The sequence below is a fragment of the Abramis brama genome (assembly GCF_963993115.1).
Source record: "Abramis brama genome assembly, chromosome: 4".
Classification (NCBI taxonomy): Eukaryota; Metazoa; Chordata; class Actinopteri; order Cypriniformes; family Leuciscidae; genus Abramis; species Abramis brama.
Genome location: NC_139966.1, coordinates 29,172,798 through 29,196,483, shown reverse-complemented (window position 1 = coordinate 29,196,483; position 23,686 = coordinate 29,172,798). Strand labels below are relative to the sequence as shown.

At 37.5% G+C, this 23,686-nt stretch overlaps 2 protein-coding genes across 2 annotated transcripts in view; both read right to left on the bottom strand.

The window, feature by feature from the left end:
• Positions 1-23,686, bottom strand: part of LOC311082127 (uncharacterized protein) — a gene marked incomplete at its 3' end in the record, with an annotated part of 57,485 nt that overhangs the window by 21,558 nt on the left and 12,241 nt on the right. The window lies entirely within an intron of this gene.
• Positions 1,128-6,997, bottom strand: LOC311082124 (uncharacterized protein; the record flags this gene model as incomplete). Its single annotated transcript, XM_084112866.1, has 3 exons — positions 1,128-2,266; positions 2,670-3,933; positions 6,985-6,997. 2 exons carry the CDS (start codon positions 6,995-6,997, stop codon positions 3,131-3,133), a joined length of 816 nt encoding a protein of 271 aa, XP_083968992.1. The 3' UTR covers positions 1,128-2,266; positions 2,670-3,130.

Genomic DNA, 23,686 nt, shown 5'->3' with positions numbered 1-23,686 from the left:
CTGGCGCCAGTAAGCCTATCATTGCATAGCTCTGTCTGTTTTTTAGACAATAACGAGTGAAAATAGTTAGGTTAGATACATTTGAGTAGGCTTGTTTTGTTAAAAATCGATAGCTGTAATGCTTCGGTGCAGAAGGAAGCCCGTGAGCCACGAAGGTAAGTTTGCGTGCAGATTAGGCAAATTTCCACCTATTATTAGACAGCTAACATTAGTCAGCTCATCATTTTTTGTTCTGCTTCACTTATAGCTCTTAAACCTTTAAAATGGAGTTTAGGAAGATATATGTAACCACAGTCGTTAGCTTTGGTTAACTATTGAAGCCTTTTCTCTTGTCAAAAGGCTCAACGCGACCGCCGACTTTGTTTGCGTGCAGATTAATTTCCGCCTATTTTAGACAGCCTAGTATTTTGGTATTGCGCACTCATATCTCTTAAACGTTTAAAATGGAGTTTAGGAAGATGTATGTAACCACAATCATTAGATTTGAATAGTTCTTAAAGCCTTATCTCTTGTCAAAAGGCTCAATGCGACCGCAGACTTGGATGAACACTGCCGGTGTAGTGCCGAATTTCTACCCCCGCCAAATTATTACCCCCCTAGTATTGGTAGGTTTAGATTAGTTGTGGGGGAGGGGTTAGGATTAGGGGTGGGGTTAGGATTAGGCAATCAGGTACTGACTTCAACGAGGGGAGTAATAATTTGGCAGGGAGTCGAAATTCGGCACAACACCGGCAGCAGCGACGTCTGTGTCTGTACCGTTCTAATCAATGACAGCGTAACCTCGTATCTCCCTGCTCCCAAGTCATAAAGCTCGTATCTCCGATTAAACATGATTTTGCGGAAATGTTGTGTTAATGTTGGTATACAACAGTATATGATAGAAATATAAGTTATAATACCAACTTTAACGACACAATGTTTAATAACTCAAAAAATATGCAGTTTTTTTAATTTCCTGAAAAATAATGGTTTTGGAGATACGAGGATTCCGCCCGACAGCGACGATATGAGATGTATTAATTTAGTATTTAATGTTATTTATTCCATATCTAAATATAGATTATTTGAAACATCATTGTAATGTAAAGACAACCAACAAAAAAAAGAAAGAAAGGTTCATTACTTTTCTGGAGGCTGGCTCCATTTATTTAAAAATAAATAAATCATTTTACCTTGTATACAAACATGGAAAACCTGTAATTTTGAAAAGGTTAGTCAGAGTTTAAACTTAATACATGTGCATGTTGTGGACCTAACAGCCTGGAACTGAGGCTGACAACCTGGAAAAAAAATTACTAAATATTATAATGGAGAAAGACATGCTCTTTATAGGTTTGTGGGTGGCTCTTAAAAGAGCCGTTGTGGGGAAGTCATGAGGAGGACTTCAAATGCTACTCCATCGGCTGCCATGGTACTGCTCCCTCCGCCGAGAAGTGTTCCATGAAAACCTCCCTCACCTGGAGTGCCTCTCTGGAGGAGTTGTTGGCTGCAACCAGACCCAGACCTGGCAGTGGCTCCTCTCCAGCATGCCCCGCGCCCCTCACAGCAGGTGCCTCTCTCCCCTCCGAATACCGCATGAAGTTGTGGAGAACACACGTCGCCTTCACACACTTCTCCGCAACTTCAGGGTGGACTTCGATGAGGCGGCGGTACATCCTCCATTGTGAGGAGAGGATGCCAAAGGCGTTCTCCACCACCAGCCTGGCTCTGGAGAGGCGGTAATTGAAGACACGCCTCTCTGGAGGAAGCGTGCGTCCAGGGAAGGGCCGCATGAGGTTCCTCCGCAGCGGGAACGCCTCATCAGCCACGTGGACATGGGGCTGGGGTCCTCTGTCTTCAGCACCAGGTAGAGGGTGGTCAGGAGGCAGATGAAGTGTGCCAGCCCGGAGAGCCTGTCCAAAGGCGGAGTTTGCCAGAATCCCACCGTCACTGGTCCTGCCGTACCCCCCAACATCGATCACGCGGAAGCGATACTTCGCATCCACAACTGCAAGCAGAACGATGGAGAACGTTCCCTAGTTGTGGAACTGGGATCCTGAGTTGGGGGGTGCCTTCAGCACCACATGCTTCCCATCCACCGCTCCACCGCTCCTGAAATCTCTCTGCGATGGACCTCCAGTCATCGGTGGTGGGCACAGCCATGTAGTCCTCCACAAGGCAGTCCCAGATGGCAGTCACTACCTGGGCGACGATCTGGCACACTGTGGAGACACCAACCCGGTAGCTGGACGCTATCATCCTGAATGAGTCCCCAGTGGCAAGAAACCTAGAAAACATTGTTGTAAATATTATTACAAGTACACTTGTAGTTACATATTAAACTATACAATCAACAGGTATACTATTAAATGGTTTATGGTATATTAAAATGCCAATAATCAAGCACTACATATAGACAATAATCAAGCACTACGTATTGCTTACAGATAGAGATATTTAATTTCTAGGTTAATGTCTAGGTTATAGCAGTTAACTCAGTATCACTAGAAAGATCACTGTGTTTATACAGAGAAACATGACAGTATCACGTCTGCCAAGAGAATATTTTAATGTCAGTTAACTGAGTATCACTAGAAAGAGCGCAACAGTGGTATCCGTACCACAGTTTAAAAAAACATTGACAGCATATGTTAGCATATTGAATATACTGTATTTAAAATATCATATACATTTACTAACTGAAGACAGATGGACAGGCGCTCCGCAGCTGGGATAGAGCGCCTGTAGTTGGTGTCCTGGAGGGTGATCCTTGCTCTGATGTGGGACAGCAGGTCATCGAACTGGGCGCGGGACAGGCGGAAGTACCGCTGAAAGCGGCCGTCATCCAGGCGCAGCTCCTGGAGCAAATGGTGAAACTCGCCGAACTGGGTTCGCCTCCGAAGGGTCTGGTGGACCCAAATACAGCGACAATGATCCCTACGCTGCTGTTCTGCTCTCCAGAGCAAATACAGAGTGGTGACTCTCTCGAAAAATGACCGATCAACAACAGACATCTTGTAAAAAGATGGCCGCCAACGGGGTTCGAAACTTTTGCCTCTGACGCGCGTAAATTTCGCCTCAAACTTTTGTTTTTACATGCGTCAATTTCGCTCTTGACACGCGAATGGACACAAAGTGGTCAAGCGTATAACTAGATGCGGCAGGCACGAATTTGAAGTGCTATTCGCGTCCGGTGTGAACGCACAGTAAGGATGTCATGTGGAATGAAAACGTTTGTTCCAGTCTTCTTATGCTTGTGGGATGGTTCGCCCTCAGATGGTGGATAGACTGTGTTAGTATCCTCCTCTGACTCCTCATCACTCTCCGACTCCAAGCTGGACATTGCCGTCATCTCCTCCAGCTCCTTTTCACACCGGGACTGCCTGGCTGCTGCGGCAGCTTGACGCTCCTCTCGCCGCTTTTTGTCCAATACACCAAATGTGGCCACTCTGTCAGTCTTCATGCTGGCCAAGAAAGCTAGGTCTTCTGGGTTATCAATCAGCTTTTCAACATTTGGAGGCCACAGCGGAAATGTGGCATCAAGTCTGCACTCCATTTTGTCCAATTGTTTCGCTGTAGTCTCACTGGAGCGCTCGGCCTGGGAGATTTTCCGAAGCTTGTTGTTAGCATTGACTAAGTCTACCATCTTGTGGCACGCACGCTTGTCGCTCACCATTTGGATGTTGGCTTTCTTGTAAAATGGCCGCACCTGCTCTAGCACAACCTTGGCTACCTCGAACTGCGACAACGCTCCATTTGCACCAGGTTTCTTGGCAAGCATGCAGCGTAAGATCTGACAACCAGTTGGTAGTTTGGCGCCGATGATGATCCTCACTGGTGATGCTGGGGCCCAGACCAAAGACCAGGCTGCGACTGCTAGTGTGGCAGGGACCAGTTGGTGAGGGCAGCATCTTAGGAGAGCTGGATCCTGGGGTGGGTTGTGTTGTGCAGTGCCTGAGAATGAAAAGGATAAAAGCTCAAGGATAGTGTTTAAAATCATATCTTACCATACTTAATATCACTCAATTATGATAAACCATTCTTGCATAAGCCACAAATTTTAGCTGTACATAGTCTAGCTTCATCATAACTTACCGTTACATCACTACAAGAGTAGCTAGCTGTGCTTGCAAATATACTTGTATTTAAAATGTTAATTTACTGTAACAACTACAATGCTACTCTCAATAAACATGAGACATCTATACTCTGAATATGACATTGTCCACTCTAGAATACTGTTGATGTTAAGCTTAATAGCTTAGCTAACATAGATAGCTAACTGTGGTTAGCAAACTGTTGCTAGCTAACGTTAGCTAGATGTAATGATACCTATAAATATGACTTAAATGACTTATGATAAATAAGTATACAAAGACACAACTACAGATATGATAGTAATATGTAATAATACATACCCAACACAGAAAGATCACCTCAAACAGAAAGATCACCTCAGTTTTCTTGAGCTGTAGTATTGTTTACCTCAGATCTCCATGGCGACCATTGAGCACTGTTAACCACTTTATCCAACAAAAACAGATGTGTGGTGGCATCCCTAAATCATCATGTACTGGAAAAATATTTTGCATGTGTTGTTTCTACATACACTACCGGTCAAAAGTTTTAGATCGGTAAGATTTTTTATGTTTTTAAAAGAAGTCTCTTCTGCTCACCATGGCTGCATTTATTTGATAACAAAAATAATTTTAAAAAAAAGTATTATTGTGAAATATTATGACAATTTAAAATGATTGTTTTCTATTTTAATATATTTTAAACTGTAATTTATTCCTGTGATCAAAGCTGAGTTTTCAGCATCATTACTCCAGTCTTCAGTGTCACATGATCCTTCAGAAATCACTCTAATATGATGATCTGATGATCAAAAAACATTCGTTATTATTATCAATGTTGAAAACAGTTGTGTACACATTTTTTTTCAAAATTCTTTGATGAATAGAAAGTTCAAAAGAACAGCATTTATTTAAAATAGAATCTTTTCTAACATTATAAATGTCTTTACTGTAACTTTTGATCAGTTTAACTCATCCTTGATGAATAAAAGTATTGATTTATTTTATTTCTTTCCCCCAAAAATTTAATTAAAATTCTTACTGACCCAAAAGCTGTTACAAAAGCTTTAGATTTCAGATAAATGTTGTTCTTTTGAACTTTCTATTCATCATAGCATCATGAAATAAAAATGTAAAAAACTGTTTTCAACATTGATAATAATCATAAATGTTTCTTGATCATCAAATCATCATATTAGAGTGATTTCTGAAGGATCATGTGACATTGAAGACTGTAATGATGCTGAAAATACAGCTTTGATCACAGGAATAAATTACAGTTTACATATAATCACATAGAAAACAGCTGTTTTACATTCTAATAATATTTCACAATATTACTGTTTTTGTTTGTATTTTTAATCAAATAAATGCAGCCTTGGTGAGCAGAAGAGACTTCTTTTAAAAACATTAGAAATCTTACCGATCTAAAACTTTTGACCGGTAGTGTATATTGGAACACTTTTAGCACCAAGCCATATCAAAATTCAAGAATTGTGTTTTTTGACGCACCTACTGTCCACCTTATAGATAATACCCATATTTAAACATCATATTTAAAAATGATATTAATTATAATTAATAAAATATAATTTATTGTTACTACTGTAAAGCTACAGTAGTCAACATTTGGTTAAGAAGTGGATCAAAAAAGTTGTCCTAAGACAAGAACGGGTATTGTTCAAAATTCATGTAGGCCTAGGCTATAACTTTGGTAAAAGGTTTTGATCCACTTCAAACGTTGACTACTGTAAATTAAATTATTATGGGATCTCTTTCAATGCTTTCAGAATCCTTACTTTTTACTGTTCCTTACTATTTTCGCATTTTAAAAATGAACAGTATATTTTAATGACAGTATATTTAGTAAACACAATGCTTTTATTTATCAAAATAAACAAAAATTAGAACAAACTTTGCTGAAGTGATTGTTTTGAATAAGTATTAACTTGGACATTATTAAAAATATTACTTTAGCTAAAGTATCTGTATCAGTAATTTATGCCTTTTGCCCGTGTGTGGGGTAAAATGCCCCCCTTGCCATCTCATACATTTAAGATTATTAAAGGGGTGGTATAATGCCCTTTTCACAAGGTGTAAAATAAGTCTTTGATGTCCCCAGAGTGTGTATGTGAAGTTTTAGCTCAAAATACCCCACAGATATTTTTATATAGCATGTTAAAGTTGTCACTTTTTGAGGGTGAGCAAAAACGCACCATTTTGTGTCTGTCCCTTTAAATGCAAATGAGCTGCTGCACCCAGCACATGAGGCAGAGCTTCAACAGCTTGTGTCATTTTACCTCACACAGACATGCACTGAACATTTCAAAAACAAAAACTTATGTTCAAACTGGAGTCAGATTATATCAACGGAGTCAATGAAGGAGAGACTCAAGAAGAAGTGACAAACATGTAGAATGCAACAGGACATTTCTGAATGGTTAGTTGATGAATTTATGTAGCTTATGTGTAGTTATCTGCTAGTCATTGATTAGCATATTCTGTCTTGATAATCTATAAATCGTGTTCAGGGGGCGGGGTTTATGTAAATTCTAGGGTTCATGATGTCACTAACCCGGGAGGAAGCTAGTGTAGTCCCTACCAGCCATTTGTTGTAATCCTTAAAAAGCGATTTCTTTAAAAGCAAATATCTCCCTTTGCTTTGAACTTTGCAGATGTTGTTTGTGCTCAAACAGCAACATTACACACTAAGTTAGAAAAGTGAAATCATAATCAACCACCCCTTTAACACTAGAACTACCAAGGCAGTCATTTTGACTGTTTTAAAATTTTGCAAAGTAATAACTTTGTTGAAATAAAACCCATGTAACTATAGGACCCTGACTTTTCCTAAATGTGTCTATATTTCATTATATCATTGTTATTTTATTAAAATTACAAGAGACAAAAGAATTTTGAGTATTTATACCTTGAATGGCCATAATGGCCACTGACCGTATGCATACCATTTTCATTGTAATTTTACAGCATGATATTTTTGCTCACTAAAACAAATATTGGTTACTAAATCAGTTCGTTTTCTCGCAGTTTATTATATTTTCATACTCTTCTCCCGTGACAGTCAGAATGACTGTTTTGGCCAATTTGGGGCATATGCGTTTCATACGTGCCCATAAAGGTTTTAACTATGCATTGAAATGCATATTGACGATGTAAGTTATTGTAATCTAATATCCAAGGATGAATACAATTGTTTTCATTTTACAAAAAATAAATAAAAGAAAATTGATCACTTTCGACTTTGTATCTGTAATTACGATAGTTGTTCTGTGGTTGTCGATTAACTAATACATTTTCACATAGGCCTACATTAGAATTAAAATGTAGTGTTCTGATGTTTATTATTACCTATCCTAACATTACAGATCCATTTATTCTTAGATTTGATATAGCTTATTGAAATTATATGCAAATAATGTATGAGCTGTCAGAATGACTGCTGGCCATTATAGTAGTTATAGAATTCCGGTAGTTCTAGTGTTAAACAAAACAAACCACTTTTATAATTTATTTTCAAACAAAATCAGCATCAATGTTCAATAATAAAATAAAAAAAAATTCTGCAATCATACACTATGGGAGTAGTGAAGAACTAATTTTCCTAAGGTGTGCCTTTAGCCCCGTTGTACCCTGTCCCTATCATCATAGTACTTGTAAAGTGCGTGAGACGCGACAGTTACATCACACGTGCAAACCATAGACTACAAACACACCTGTTTGAATGAGAATCTCTTTTAAGATATCGAAATACCCTTTTAAGTCCACTAAGTCACATAGTTGTGAGGACTGTGATTGGGAAGCCCGAGAGCTCTAACCTGTTCACAAAAGCACGTGAAGTGTGCCGAGGGGGACAGGGTCACTATGCCAGTGACTGAATTCGTGTTTACGATGTACTGATCTCACTATATAGGGAGCGAAATTAGACACACCCTCTCTGTTACTGCGCTTCATTCACAAAAATAACGTTCATTATTGTTAAACGAAGCATTACAATTTTACATTAAAAAATAATAAATTCATTTTACATCACTTGCAAAAACTAGAAAATTGTCTTAACTATTTACATCAATTGAAACAATTTAAATGTTTATGTTACGCTGCCAAGCAAAATGGGAACAGTGTTTGTGCTGTTTTGTGCGTTGTGTTTGTTTCCTCTATAGGTCACGTGACGTCTCGCCGATTGCTGATTGTAGGCGGCGCAACTGCTTTAAAATGCCTTTGTTGCCATCCGCTCTCGCTCTCTGACTCTCACTTCCATTTCCGCTTCAGGTGGCAGACGGAGCGGAGCTCCGAGGTGTCCCGTGTGTTTGGCTCGTTATGCCTCTTCATGGAGTTTCCCCGTGTCGAACCGATGATCGTGTTTCCTATAAGCACGTTCCTGGCGTGGAACTCATGTTTGTTAGATTTAGTTTATAACATTATTTTAAAGCTGGTGGTAATTGGTGTTGGGTTTTCACGTTATTTAGTTTAGGTTTAGTTAGGGCAGCAGTTAGCCCAGATAGCACACGTACGTCGGGCCGACGTTGGCCCAACATCGAGCGTCGGCCTCCCTCCCTATAACATCGCAGAGGCATCGGCCCACTATATGGGAGGCCGATGTCAGTCAGTGCTCTATTTCCCAGCTCCGTTACATCGGCTTTAGGTCGGCCCACTATATGGGAGGCCGATGTCAGTCAGTGCTCTATTTCCCAGCTCCGTTACATCGGCTTTAGGTCGGCCCACTATACGGGAGGCCGATGTCGTGTTTGCGCGAGTCCATGCATTCAAACAACAAATCGTGTTTTATAATGAACCATTTTGATAAATGATGGTATAAATATGAGAGAATATTTAGACATGTAGAGCTGTTGTGGGTAGCGGCGGCACAATTTAAAACTCTCCCTCACAGACATGTTCAGCATCATTTAGGCTATCGTTCGTATTTAAAGGGATGGAGTCAGCTCTTCGTTCAATTCTCATCAGAACTTTTTGTAGCAGTTTCCTGAGGCTTCCCATCTCAATTCTGATCGTCAATAGTCAAAGTGTTCAAAACATTGATAGGCCTACATGGAAAACCTGGAAATATAAAACCTTAAAATAATAATAATAATAATAATAATAAAAGTTTTTCAGGCCATAAAAAATAAATAAAATAAAACATTTAAAACTATGTTTTTTATACTGAAATATGGAACCGCTTCTGAAAAGAATCAAAGAATGAATGAAAGAATTAAAGAATCAAAGAGTCTACATAGGCTACCAAAATAGTTAGGTTTGTGGGGAAAAAAATGTTCTTTTACAGTCTGGTTAAGCACAATCATAACACCTTTTTCCCCTCATAGTCCGTTTGCAGTGCGAATGCGGTGCGTATTTTTTCCCGTAGGCTACCCATGTTAACAGGTTAATTAGAGCTTTCACAGCGGATGCAGTTTCGTTTCCGCGCCGAGATTTCTGCTGTGCTGCACGCGCTGAATTAAAGTGACAGCACATGGTTCGTGGTGTAAATTAACACAGATTGACATGAAAATGTAGTAATCTCACCATAAATGCATTTAATTAAATTATACTACTATTTTTCATAGTCAAGACATCTTTTTACTTTAAGCCCGGGGTAAAGCAAACACTTATGAGTAGGCTACAGCAAAAAAAGCCTATACCAATGAGGTCAAATGTTTTATTTGTATTATTATTGTGAAATGCACTGCATTGTTTGTTGTATTAAGTGTGTGCAATGGCCTTGCATCATCGAATAAATTAATAAACGTGACATGTTCGAGAAATAGCTACACAAAAAGACTGCACATGACACTCGAAACAAAGTTATCTTCGACCCACTGGACTTTTTATGTAAAGATTTGAATAGCTACTAAAGAAAAAGAATTAGTTGGCTGCTTTTGTCAATTGTAAGTTTTAATATAGGCCTATGTTATTTTATTATATGTTGTTAGATTTTTTTATTATAATTTATTTTATAAATAGCCTATAATTTATAATTTATTTTAATTATTAATAAATTATATCCAAAGGTACATCAGCTGGCCAACCATTAAAGGCTTAATAGTCTATTTAAAGGGAATGATTGTGGTGGGGAGTTTGCTCGCCGATAGGCCTACACTGCAGTGCTTAATTGGTAAAGTTGGAGGTCCCGGAGCGCAGAGGGGGGTGGATCGGGCGACTCAAAACGTGGGTTGGAGGTAACGGATCAAACAAACAAACAAACAAACAAACAAACAAACAATAAATAAATAAATACACTGCCTATAGCTTCTCTGCAGGGACAGCGCCAGAGAATTTTTAACGCATGTGCTGAGTGGGTGCAAGATCATTGACGGGGAGCTGCGCAAAACTTGGCCACAAAATATTTAATATTCAGTTATGTTAATGATCAGAATTAAAGTTTTAATTTTATTAAATTGAACAAGCGAAACATTCAGCATTCAATCAAATATTCTAAAAGATATATAGGCTAGGCTATTATTAATAATGTTATTTCAACACAATATCTCGTTATTTCGAAATAATATGTGTGTGTGCATCTGTAAATCCGGTGACGCGTGTATTGATTTTTATTAATAAACAAGTGTTTTCTCTAAAAGTGTCGACTCGGCTGCAAATATTAAGTTGACGATCGCCATCTTCGTGTGAACGCGCCTATAGAGAGAAATGCACATAAATAGGCCTAATGGATTACATAATCAGATAGTAGGCCTAGCCTTTTTCTTTTTTCGTTTTGAATTATTTCGTTTAAAGACATTTCAAGCTTTGTGTATTTGATGTATTTGTCATGTCTGTGTGAGGCATACACTGAGGATGTGCTCCAGTTCACGTGCAATGCAAGTGAGCGCGCGGGCGCCTCCGTTATATTTGTTTCGTAGCCTATTAATTAAATACAGGCAATTGGTTGATGAAAAATTGATTAAAATTAAGATACAATTTATACAAAACGAAATTCACTTTAAAGAAAGGCTTTCTACAAAACAACTTCAACTTCAACGGTCAAAATCATGTCTGACCCGCTCCATGTCTCATATTGCGCATCCTATCGTGCTGTTCACTTTTCATAAATCAACATAAAACATTATTTTCCTAAATGGAAAAAAATAACAACATTATAATATTTTAACAAATATGAAACTATATGAACTATATACTATATGAAATGTAAATGCGCTTTTTTAATGGCTACAACAGTATAGTAGGCCTACATACTCTCTATTTGTACAAATTTCTGCACATTAATTTAATTCTGAATTTTGCACACACAAGTTGAAAGGCATTTGTTCAAATCAAGTTCACGGATAATTGTGCGTGCATTTATTAATCATTATGATACTAAAATCCTAACAAATATGCTATGTACAAAAAAATCAGATGAGCCCATAATATGAACGCATTTACACGTTAAGCATTTTCCTCCCATAGAAAACCATTATAAGAACGCTTAATGTGGCTTAATGCAGATTAGAATCAGAATGTTCCCTTATTTTGTTGAAAGAACGAGATATTATGTCGATACTAGGCTACTGTGTCCACCGTGGTCTTCTTTTTGATCAGCGGAAACGATTTTTGCTTCTTTGGGATCTGACTGTCCAGCGTATTTTAAAAAGTTAAGCAAACTTTCCTGTCTTTTTGACATTTTCCCCTGAGTGAAACGATCGAGGCTAACAGCAATCTCAACTCGTATAAGCGCGCAAGTCATGTGTCACAAACATTGAACACTACACAAACAGTAATTTTATTTAATTTTATTATTCGAATTACGTGGGAGCCATTGGGAGCTGAGCTCTCATTGAGAGGATGAGCTCCCATGAAAGCAGTAAAATCATACACCTGTGGGGGTCTCTAAAAATCATTAGCACCATTATTTTAAATTACAAATAAAGCACTTTTCCCTTCAGACTACTGTAGCATGACTTAAAAGATAGGACAAGATGCCAAACACATGGATCTCTCGGGATCTCGGATCGTCATCACGCTACGGTATACATCCTTATGCTTAAATCAAGCGATAAAAGTGCCGCTGCGATCAGTGGCGCGGATAGCCTACTGTGTTTGTTTGTGGCTCGCACGTCTTCACTCGGTCGCGCTTCAATCCGTTGTGGAGACTCTCTATTCGTTCCAGTGAAATTACAAAACAAAATGCACACAAACGTGTCTCTGCCTGATATAGAACCACATATAAACATAACCGGATTTGATGGAAAAAAAAAACCTATATGAATCGAACACAGAACCTCTGACACGTTTGGCAAATGTTCTACCACTGGACCACTTAAGTACTCGTTCAATTCTGTCGGATATATCCATTTACTCACGTGAAAATTCTCACAACAGCATATATTATACCTCATTAAACGACAAATTAAACCAAATGTAGCTTATTTAAATTGTGTTACCAACGCTTTTTATTAAATTTGTATTATATTTACAAATTTTTATATTTTTATATTACATTATTAAGCTACACCGCGCCTGCTTTTAGGCTACTTTTTCCCCCTTTTTTTAAAGAGACCCTCACAAAGATGAAATCATAATTCTAACCCTGAAAAGCACATAAGGTTTGTCACACATAAGCAGTTGTTTATAACAGTGAGTGGTGTAACCAGAAATAATGTGTAGTTTTATTGTATTTGCAAACTTAAAGTTGGTGTGCAACTAACCTAAACTATTAAGTTCAGCAAAGAAGTGTCAATCCAATATGCATTTATTAAATGCTATTCAGTACAAAATTGGTTCTTCAAAAACAATCTTTAAATGGGCACAACCATTAAAATTAACAATACAACTTCATTAATATCGGTTTTTTATAAACTTTTCAAATCCACTCATTTCAATTAAAACTCTAGCACATTGAAAAAAAAAATCATGCAAGGTTAAGTCTATAGATTTCTAAATAACTTGGAAAGTGTAACATCATCTAGTACAATTTGCTCTTCTACTGCCAGAGCTATGCTCGTTATTAAGGGATTGAAATTAACTGTTGCCACATCATCTTCCAGAACAGTGAGGACAGCTTTTTGAGTCCCTTGGTGCAGGTTTCATCAGCATCAGTGTCACACAGAAACACAAAAGAGGGGAGTCAGAAGTAATATATATGAATATGCAGCTCTACATAAACATAGCTTTATCTAAAAAAACATATACCTTCATGCATGTAGCCTTTTAGTCATTAAAAGTGTAACACTAAGATCTATTATTTTATATACAGTGCTTAGCATAAGTGAACACACCCATGCTAAAGTTGACTAAAAAGAGGGGAAAAAAAACATCTTTTGGAAATTGATCTTAATGCCTTAATTATGTAAGATCGCCCTCGATCGGCATCGGACCAGTGCGGAAGGTCTTAACGTGTTACTGTCTTTTCTCAAGGCAAAGTATTTTTTTGATTAAATGCAATACTCCATAAATGGCTCCATAAATGAAAAGGTTTTAATGATATTTAATATTTTTGATATTTATGACAATAAACTGCTAAATCATATGCAAATATTGCTATGTATTTCACTACTGTATGGGATCATATACAGAACATTCAATATCATTTGAAGACAGTGACTTACAGTCATAAAACCAACTGTGCATTGTTCATATAGGTCTCATGTATGATGCACACCTTTAATATTTTTATACACTGCTAAATCATATGCGAATAATGCTATGCATTTCACTACTGTGTGGGATCATATACAGAATAATCTAATTTAATACAGTTATAATTTTTCAATGTAAATTATTTCATTTGATTGGTAACAGCCTAGTGTCTTATTTTAATTTAATATATTGATCAAATTGAAGAATTTGAAATGAAAGATGGAGCATACATTTAACAAAATTAAGAAAAAAATGCCCTTTATAAAGGAGTGTTTTCAAACAGTTATGAAACATTAACAATTTAAGTCTGAAGGGAGTAAAGCCTCTGTTTAGGCTATTAAGGAAATGTAATTTTGCCAAAAGAAGAACTTTTATTTTAAATAAATGTTCATTTTAAATCAGCCTACTTCTGTGTTCAATTTTTGTGTTGCTTAAAAAAAAGCTACATTGATATTTTTAATATTTTTTTGTGTAATTTACTTTTCATTGTCATAAACAACACGTTATCAATGTTGATTCTTTCAGTTCAGTTCATCTTTAACTGATGAGAGAGAGAGAGTGAGAGAGTGATAGCATAGAGGCTATGCTGTCAGTACCGGAAAGAGAAAATTTTTTGGGTCCGAAATTTATGTATGTTTGTATATGTTGTGTCAACGTTTGTCCACATTCCTCTCCTACGACGACACAACGTTTCGTCGGGTCATCCGTCCCTTTGCAGATGCGCGTCGGGGTTTCTCTCGACATTAAACCACAAAGACGTTGCCTAATGCCTCAGATAATCCGACCTGCCTGTTTACATGACAGTCGCATTTTCACATATCCGATTTATTTCCATTTATACCATGGGCTGTTTAAATACTCGATTCTGATTGGCTTTATCATTCATAAATAATTTTAATTAATCCATTAAAGAATCATTAAGTAAGCTATATGCTTAAGCAACGAGGGGACTGTAGCTGCTAGACTTTAAAGAAGAGACGCACACAGGTAACTCGCGCACGCATCTCTCTCTCTCTCTCTCTCTCTCTCTCTCTCTTTTAATAATGAATTTAAATAAATGTTATATTTCATTCAAACAAAAGCAATCCGATGGCTCTACTTTATTTAAAGCGTACGGAGTGCTGGAACTAACGAGCTGTAACTTAAGAAAATAACCGTCATTTTTACACGTCTGTTTAAAAAAAATACACTGAATATACACATCAGTTACAGCTTTAACTTGTTTTTAACTTGGCAAATAACCAAGGTATAAGCGGGATAATCCGCTTCGCGTCGGGTGGTTCTTCGCCTCTACGTCGTGCATTAAAATCCTTGGTAACACTTTACGGTAAGGGTACATGAATTATCATGAATTCATGTATTCATGCATGAAATATGCATTCATTCATGCATTAATATCTCATGAATCATCAGGAACTAACACGAGTTCAATGTTTTTCATTCATGACTTCATGGATGAACAACACCTTAATTAAAACATTAACTAAGATGAGTACATCATCATGAATTATGATTTATTACGCATGATCATGATGTTTTCTTTGTTCACACAAAAAATTGGTCTTTACCACCCATTGTGGATAAAGCTATGGTTATGGTACATGAATCATCATGAATTCATGCATAAAAAAGTATTAATTCATGCATGCAAGACTACTCTTCGAATTATTAAAGGAATGTACAAAAATCCACATTATCTAATGCATGCATACAGGCTAGAACAGTATATCAATTAATGTGAGAACTTTTTTTCTGAATTATGATCTGAGTTTCCAAGCATGTTCATGTCTTCTTCATAGCCTGCAGGTAAATGGACAGACCCCCAAATTGGCCAATCACAGCACATAACATACGAATTCTGTTGGTGTTCAAATACTAGTCATCATTAACTAAGCATTATTTATCAATGACTTCATCATGTGTGTGGCCCCTCAACTAAAGTGGTGACTTGGTGCTTTGAAACACTGATGAACAATGTGGCATAACTGTGAAATGACATGAATATGAACATTCAAGTTCAAGCCTTTGCAAACAATGTACTGTGGACACAAATGGACTTTGATCTTAACAAAAGTCGTTCACATGACGATGTGTCACAGTATGTAGGCTTAATATTGTAGGCTAAGCCTACCCATGTAGATTTTTATTTAGAATTTATTTTATGTTGCTTTCACATGCAACAGGTGAGCCAGTGCACAATTATTTTTTATGTATTTTAATTTTCTGTGCATAATTTTTGTTAAACTATATAAATGCCATTATCTGTACCGTATCCAAACTGTTACAATAAAACATCAATTGAGCAATATAACATGCATTTTTATTCAGTATATAATACTATTTAGCTTTTTATGTTAAAGACACTATTGATACTAGGGCTGCATCTAACGATTATTTTTGTTGTCGATTAATCTATCGATTATTTCTTCGATTAGTCGACTAATCTAACGATTATTTTTCCGATTAATTTATTGATTTTTTTTTGGGATTAGTTGATTTATCCATTGGCAAACTTTCAAAATAAATAAGTACAAAAATATATCAGCTGTATTTTGAAGAGGGTAGTGCATCTGTATATTATTTTAACATGAAATCTATGAATGATGACAAAAAAACTTATTTCAGAAAGGGTATTTGTCATTTTATTATGAAATATGCGAACAGGAAGCATTTTAAACTTTATTTTTAACTAATGATACTATTTCATAAAATGTAAGATAGTCACAGGCCTATTTAGGAAATGTGTTTACTATAGTCTGTTATTAATTACCGTAGTGGGAGTATGATTTACTCAATTAACTTGTCCATTAACTTGTCTGAAAATGCACTTGTGTTTATCTGAAAAAAGGTTCACATACACTAGATTGCAGCCTAGGCTACTGTTAACCTTCTGGGGTCCTTCGGGTCCAAATGGACCCGAAGCGTTTAAATTAAAAAAATGTTAAAAATCATAGCTTCATCGGAATGGTCCGAGATTTGGTGACTTTGTTGGTACTTGGTATATGAACACCCAAAAAAATTGGGGATAGGATTTGAATAGTCTAAGTGGTTGTAAAAAAAAAATAGTCACACTCAGGACCTTCGGGTCCAAATTTTAGTCGAATACCCCTGCTGTACAAAAACTTGCACAGTCATATTTTCCTTCAACACAAAACAACACTTACCGAAGTGATTACAGTGTCGGAAAAATGGACGCCGCCATGAGGAAACTCGAAGACAAGCGGGAGAAATGGAATTGACCATCTTGCAGCCGCCTACACAGTTATACAAAAGCACAGTTTGTCAACACATATCAGTCAAAATCTATTGTAAATTAATATACACAAAACAACACTTACCGAAGTGATTACAGTGTCGGAAAAATGGACGCCGCCATGAGGAAACTCGAAGACATGCGGGAGAAATGGAATTGACCATCTTGCAGCCGCCTACACAGTTATACAAAAGCACAGTTTGTCAACACATATCAGTCAAAATCTATTGTAAATTAATATACACAAAACAACACTTACCGAAGTGATTACAGTGTCGGAAAAATGGACGCCGCCATGAGGAAACTCGAAGACAAGCGGGAGAAATGCTAATAGTGGCGCTGCGGCCGTATAAAAGAAGAAAAACAGCGATCGAACTGAGCATGCTCATCATCCTGTGATCTATCCTATTAACAAACTAAAAGTTGTTGTTAGTTCTCCTAAAACTTTAAATATTAATTTGGCAACACTAATCTGTCTAAATTTTAGTTCATCCACTTGTTTATCTCAACTTTTGAAGTTAAATAGTTGAATAAACATTAAAAACAGAGTTTGTCATACAAAAACATGTTTAAAGGGGGGGTGAAACTCATTTTCAGTCAATCTCATGTTAATCTTGAGTACCTATAGAGTAGTACTGCATCCTTCATATCTCCAAAAAGTCTTTAGTTTTATTATATTTATAAAAGAAAGATAGGCAGTTCCGAGTCTTTCCGGAAAAAAACGAGCGGCTGGAGGCGTGCCGTGTGGGCTGTGCTTACGCGCCGATAGCTAACAACACACAGACATTTGAAGCAGACAAGCAGTTTTACTCACGGTTCCAACGCACGACCGTGAACCTTTATCATTGGGACTGCATCCTTAAGTATTAGACGATCTGCAAATCCGGCGTCGAACTGGGCTTTGGAGGGCGAACTGCTTTCCGCTCTCTTGCTCTGGTCTACGAATGCGCGCGCGCCCGCGCTCTTCCGATAGAAGTGCCCTTAGGACCCATATAAGGAAATTCCGCCCTGTCTGACGTCACACATGCCCATACTCGAAAAAAACTTTCCGAAACTTGTGACAAACCGGAAGGAGCATTTTTGGCACAGAAATACTCCTTCAAACGTACAATCTAATTATTGAAACTTTGTCCATGTTTAGCATGGGAATCCAACTCTTTAACAGTGTAAAAAACTCAGTATGCATAAAATAGCATTTCACCCCCCCTTTAATTTTTTTTACAGTGACTTTTTAGGTGGTGACATGTAATAAATTATCAATGCATATTTAATCAAATCATACAAAATAGCTACTTTCAGCAAAACACTATTTTACTTTTGACAAAGAACTTGAATTAGTAGTCACAATAATTTCTAACTTCAATACCTTGAAAATATATATATTCAGTATAATTTTCAATATCATGGGGAAAACTGCCACATACTGTATACTGCTATATAGATATTTTAATATCTCAATTTTTGACCATCCATTTTGTCAAGGCAATCATTATTTTAACACACAGCACTTGTAAAAACATATATAGGCAACAGTAAAAACCTTTTCCATTTTCTAATCGCAAATATAGTTCACTAAAAAATACTAAGTACAGATTGTATCTCGATGTTTTGCTTTTGTCATGTAAAATGTGATGCGGTGTATTAAATAACTTGATGCTGAATACTGATTGCCATTTCTCGTTGTGCTCTTTTTGTTGTCTTTCTCTTGTGTCTTTGTTTTCTGTGTCTCTGAAGTATGGCAAATACACCCTCCTACTGGACCTTGAAACGAAAATCTAGAGAAAGAGTTAACCAACAATTGGAGTCAATTCAGTCTGGTTTTGCTTTAGGCTGTAGGGCTGAGAATGTACCAGTTGACAATTATGAATATCCAGTAAACAATGAGGAGGACTTTATGGACTGTGAATCATCTTTCCCTGAGCAGTTAGATTCTTTACAGTCTGATAATAGCTCTGGTGAAGAAGAGGAAGCTCATATGGAAAGTAGATTGGCATCCTGGGCATTGGAAGAAAATATAACACACAGTGCATTGAGTAATTTATTGAAAATTCTGAAATACCATCATCCATCATTGCCAGCTGATGCAAGAACACTACTCAGGACTTCACGGTCAGAGTCAGTGGTTGTCCAGGAAAAGGCTGGTGGGACATACCATTATTTTGGAATCCTGAAGTCAATCAAGACCACTTTGGAGGCAAATAAGTCCAGCTTGGCTAGTGGTGTATGCCTAGAACTCCAAGCAAATGTGGATGGGTTGCCAGTTTTTAAAAGTTCTTCCACCCAGTTCTGGCCCATTCTTGGAGTCATCAAGAACCTCCCCCAGCATCAGCCATTTGTGATCGGGCTTTTCTGTGGTACCAGAAAGCCATCACTCATTGAGTATCTGGAAGATTTTGTTGGTGAAGTTATTGCCTTGGAGAAAGGTTTTACATTTGAAGGAATTACCATGAGGCTCCAACTGTGCTCAATGGTCTGTGATGCACCAGCCAGAGCTTTTCTGAAGAATGTTAAAGGACACACAGGCTACTCAGGGTGTGAGAAATGTATGCAGGAGGGGGAATATGTGAACAATAGGGTGATATTCCCTCAAACTGATGCCCGCCTCCGGAATGACAGAGACTTCGAAGAAATGGCTGATGAAGGGCATCATCTCGGACATTCACCTCTAGTTGCCACATCTTTGGGCCTGGTCAGTGGGTTTCCATTAGACTACATGCATCTTGTTTGCCTGGGTGTCATGAGGCGACTCTTGCACCTGTGGCTCAAGGGTCCACTGGCTTGCAGGCTCTCGGGTTTACAGGTGAAGATTCTCTCTGAGAAGCTCTTGAAGATCAGAAAATGTGTGCCAGTGGAGTTTGCACGAAGGCCAAGATCTTTGAATGAAGTAGACCGATGGAAAGCCTCTGAATTCCGCCAGTTCCTGCTTTATACTGGTCCTGTGCTCCTTAAAGACTTCCTACATCCTGCAGTATACCAGCACTTCTTACTTTTTTTTGTTGGAGTGTTCATACTGTCAAACAAGGCACTGCTTGAGGTGTACACTGACTATGCGAATGATGCGCTTGTGTTGTTTGTTCAGCACTTTGGAAAGCTGTATGGTGACATGTACCTTTCCTACAATGTGCACAACCTTGTGCACCTTGCACAAGATGTCAAGGTGCATGGAAACCTGGATTCCTTCAGTGCCTTCAAGTTTGAAAATTTCATGCAAAAACTAAAGAGGCTTGTCAGGAAACCAGAATCTCCCTGCTGCCAGGTTGTGAAGAGGCTTACAGAGAGAGAGTCTGTACAAAGTGAGAGAGTAGAAAGTTTAGGTGTAAGGAGAGAACACACATCTGGACCTCTACCTCCATTGTTTCACTGTGCACAACAGTACTCCCAATATAATGCAGAACTCTTCACCATTAAACTTGACCAAGCCAACAGCCACGTCTACATTCAGGGAAAGGTAGCAAAGGTCAGGAATATAATTGTTGAGAAGGAGGAGGTATACCTGGTCTACTCCACATTTTCCCATCAAGAGTCCGACTTCTTTGAGTACCCTACATCTTCCTCTACATTTGGCATACGTTTAGTAGATGACCTCTTGGACATGACACAGCACTGCAGTATTGGACTGGTAGAAGGGAAGGTTTTCCTTATACCTCATGGGAGACAATTTGTTGCTGTACCTTTGATACATATGAACTGATCATTTAAACCGATCCAGATCCAAACACTCACCAAAACTATCCCAGCTCCTGTCCATCTCCTATCTCTCAGACTCTTGCTTGACTCTTTCCACAATCTTAAGAATTTGTATGTGTGTATTATGTCTGTCTGTCTTTCAGTCCGTCTGTCCCTACTGTGCATCCATCTGTCCGTCTGTCTAGCTGTCTGTCCGTCCGCACCCCTTGCTTCTGCCTCTTCTGCCACCAAAGCTTCTTCCTCTGATCTGCCACAATCTGCATGCATAAATAGTAAGTAGTTATTGTAAAATGTTGTTTTCACTATTGTGTCTTGCAGGGTTTAAACTTAAAGTTAACTTTTTTGCTTTCTATAGCCACATTCACATTTTCCCTAAGTTGAGCCTACAACCAACGTATATGTAAAGGTGCATTGTGTAATATTTAGGAGGATCTAATGAGAGAAATCCAATATATTATACATAACTGTTTTCAGTGGTGTGTAAAGACTTTACAAAATTAATCCTCAAGTTGTGTTCTTTTTTTGCTGCCTCCAGCATGTGCTTTGGTAGGGTTTTTTTTTTTTTTTTTTTTTTTTGTAGCACACATGTACCTGAACAACTTATTTTCAGTCTCTCACATTCATTTTCAATGGCCAACAATTTTTTGAACGAAATGAGATACTCTCAGATAAATGAGGCCTAATTAATCAAATGCAAATATAAATATAAAACCAGTCCTAATTGAAAGAGAACAAGTTGACAAAAAAGATTGAAAACAATATTGGGTGACATAATAGGATAAGCATAACAAGTGATTTTTTGAACTAAAAAGCTACTTTTTGTAGCCTGAATGACCGGGAACACCACATGTAACAAGATGACCCCCCAAAAAACTAATAGATGTAACAATTGTGACATTAAACCTTGTCACAGCGTTTTTGTCATTTTTTTTATTTTTTTTACATTATAGCCTCACATTGCTTTAAAAAAAAAACTTTCCGAAACTTGTGACAAACCGGAAGGAGCATTTTTGGCACAGAAATACTCCTTCAAACGTACAATTTAATTTTTGAAACTTTGTCCATGTTTAGCATGGGAATCCAACTCTTTAACAGTGTAAAAAACTCAGTATGCATGAAATAGCATTTAACCCCCCCTTTAAGTATATTGCACGTTCGGATCTTTTATAGCTGGACTAACTTAACAGATCAATTATATCAAGCCCAATTACAATTTCAAGAATATAGGACCTATAGGAAAAATATGGACCTTCTTGAATTATCAACTAAACAATTTTACCTGCATTTGGTGCCAACTTTAAACCCTGGTGTCCTGATATAAACTGTTTGTGAGAGATTTGTCCGGTGTAAAACATTAGGCTATGTATCACACAAAAGCATGATCTGTTCCAGGTGTTTTTTTGTTTTTTGTTTTTATCTGATGATGTTTTAATTATTCGTTTTTCTTTTGATTATTTTAATTTCTTCTATGTAAAGCACTTTGAATTGCCATTGTGTATGAAATGTGCTATAATAAACTGATTATTAATTAATTAAGTAATTTTTTTTATTATTATTATTATTTTGTATTAGGTGAATATGTACCTAATAGTACTGTTTGAGAAGGAGAGCAAAACTGGCCCGGTGGCAAAGGAGTGGTATTCAGATGGCCTTGCTTGGTGGCCCCCATACAGTGATAAGTTCCAGATTTTGAGGAGTGTGCAAAAAAAAGTTATCCCCAATCCATCAAAGGGCTGGAAACAATTTGCCGCACGAGTGCTCTACGAATCAGGTAGTTTTCTATGTAGAAGTATGCAATTGAGTACTACACTATCTGGTGTTGCTTTATTTATTTGTGCTGATATTGTCAAATACTATCACTACATTATATTATACCTCGTTTATGTTATAGTTTAATAGTTAACAGACTAAATCTTGCTTACAGATTCAATTGACAAAATTAAAGAGAAGTGGGAAAGGTCATGTGTAACATCAGACCTTAACACAGACAAAGAACAAGATGTTACACATGTACGACAACGAAGAAAGTAAGCACATATTTTTTTGTTGAATATGAAATAATCCTCATTTTAGTCTGAGTTTTAACTGTATGACACAAAATGTAATGGAACTGTGTCATGTCTTTATGCTTGAGGGAAATGTTGTCACCTTTGCTTGTATTGCATAATATGCATGAAAACCAAAAAGTCTCATAATGGTTAATTTACACAGACCAAAACGTCTCAGGTCACCATTACCAACATCAACGTCATCAGAGGAAGACCTGGTACCTTTACCAGAAAAACAACCTTGCCCACCCAAAAAAACAAAAAAACTTCATCGACCCCCACCAAGAAACTTACCAGCCCCTCCTCCCTTACCATTGATCAGACCAAACTTAGCAGCCCCTCCTCCCTTACCATTGATCAGACCAAACTTACCAGCCCCTCCTCCCTTACCATTGATCAGACCAAAGACCACAGATGCCATAAGAGCTGGTAAGCTTATTTTGATCTGTGTGTTAAAATAAAACACATCAAAGTCACATCTAAGACTTCGCTAGACTTGTGGTGACAAAACATGCTAGTAATGTTTTAATTTAATAACAGGGATTTCACAGCCCCGAAAAGTGTCCTCAAACAGCAACCATAGCCCTGTTCCAGCCTGGCAACAGAATATGAATTCTTCTCAATGTAAGATATTTGATATAGTGTAGATATGTAAGAAAATCTCAAACTTAAGCATTTCTGATTATATTTGCAAGACATGTGTTACTAACATCAATAAATGATTACTTATTCAAAGACATGACATCAAATTGGAGACAAGAATTGGAGGCCAGACCAGAGACAGACTGTCATCAGAGGCCAGCTTACACTGAACGTAAGCAACTTTCAGAAATAATGGCCAGTTGGCCTTTGAGCTTAACATAACATGTGCAGAGTTACTAGATTATTTAGGATCATTTCACTAATTCCAAACATGAGGTAATGATTTTTTATTATTATTTCCAAGTAACAACAGTTAGTTGGAGGCCAGACGAAGTGGAGGAACGGCATCCAAGTCCATTGCTCAATGAAGGGCTGAGCTTTCCTGAACGTATGCTATTTTATTTACCACA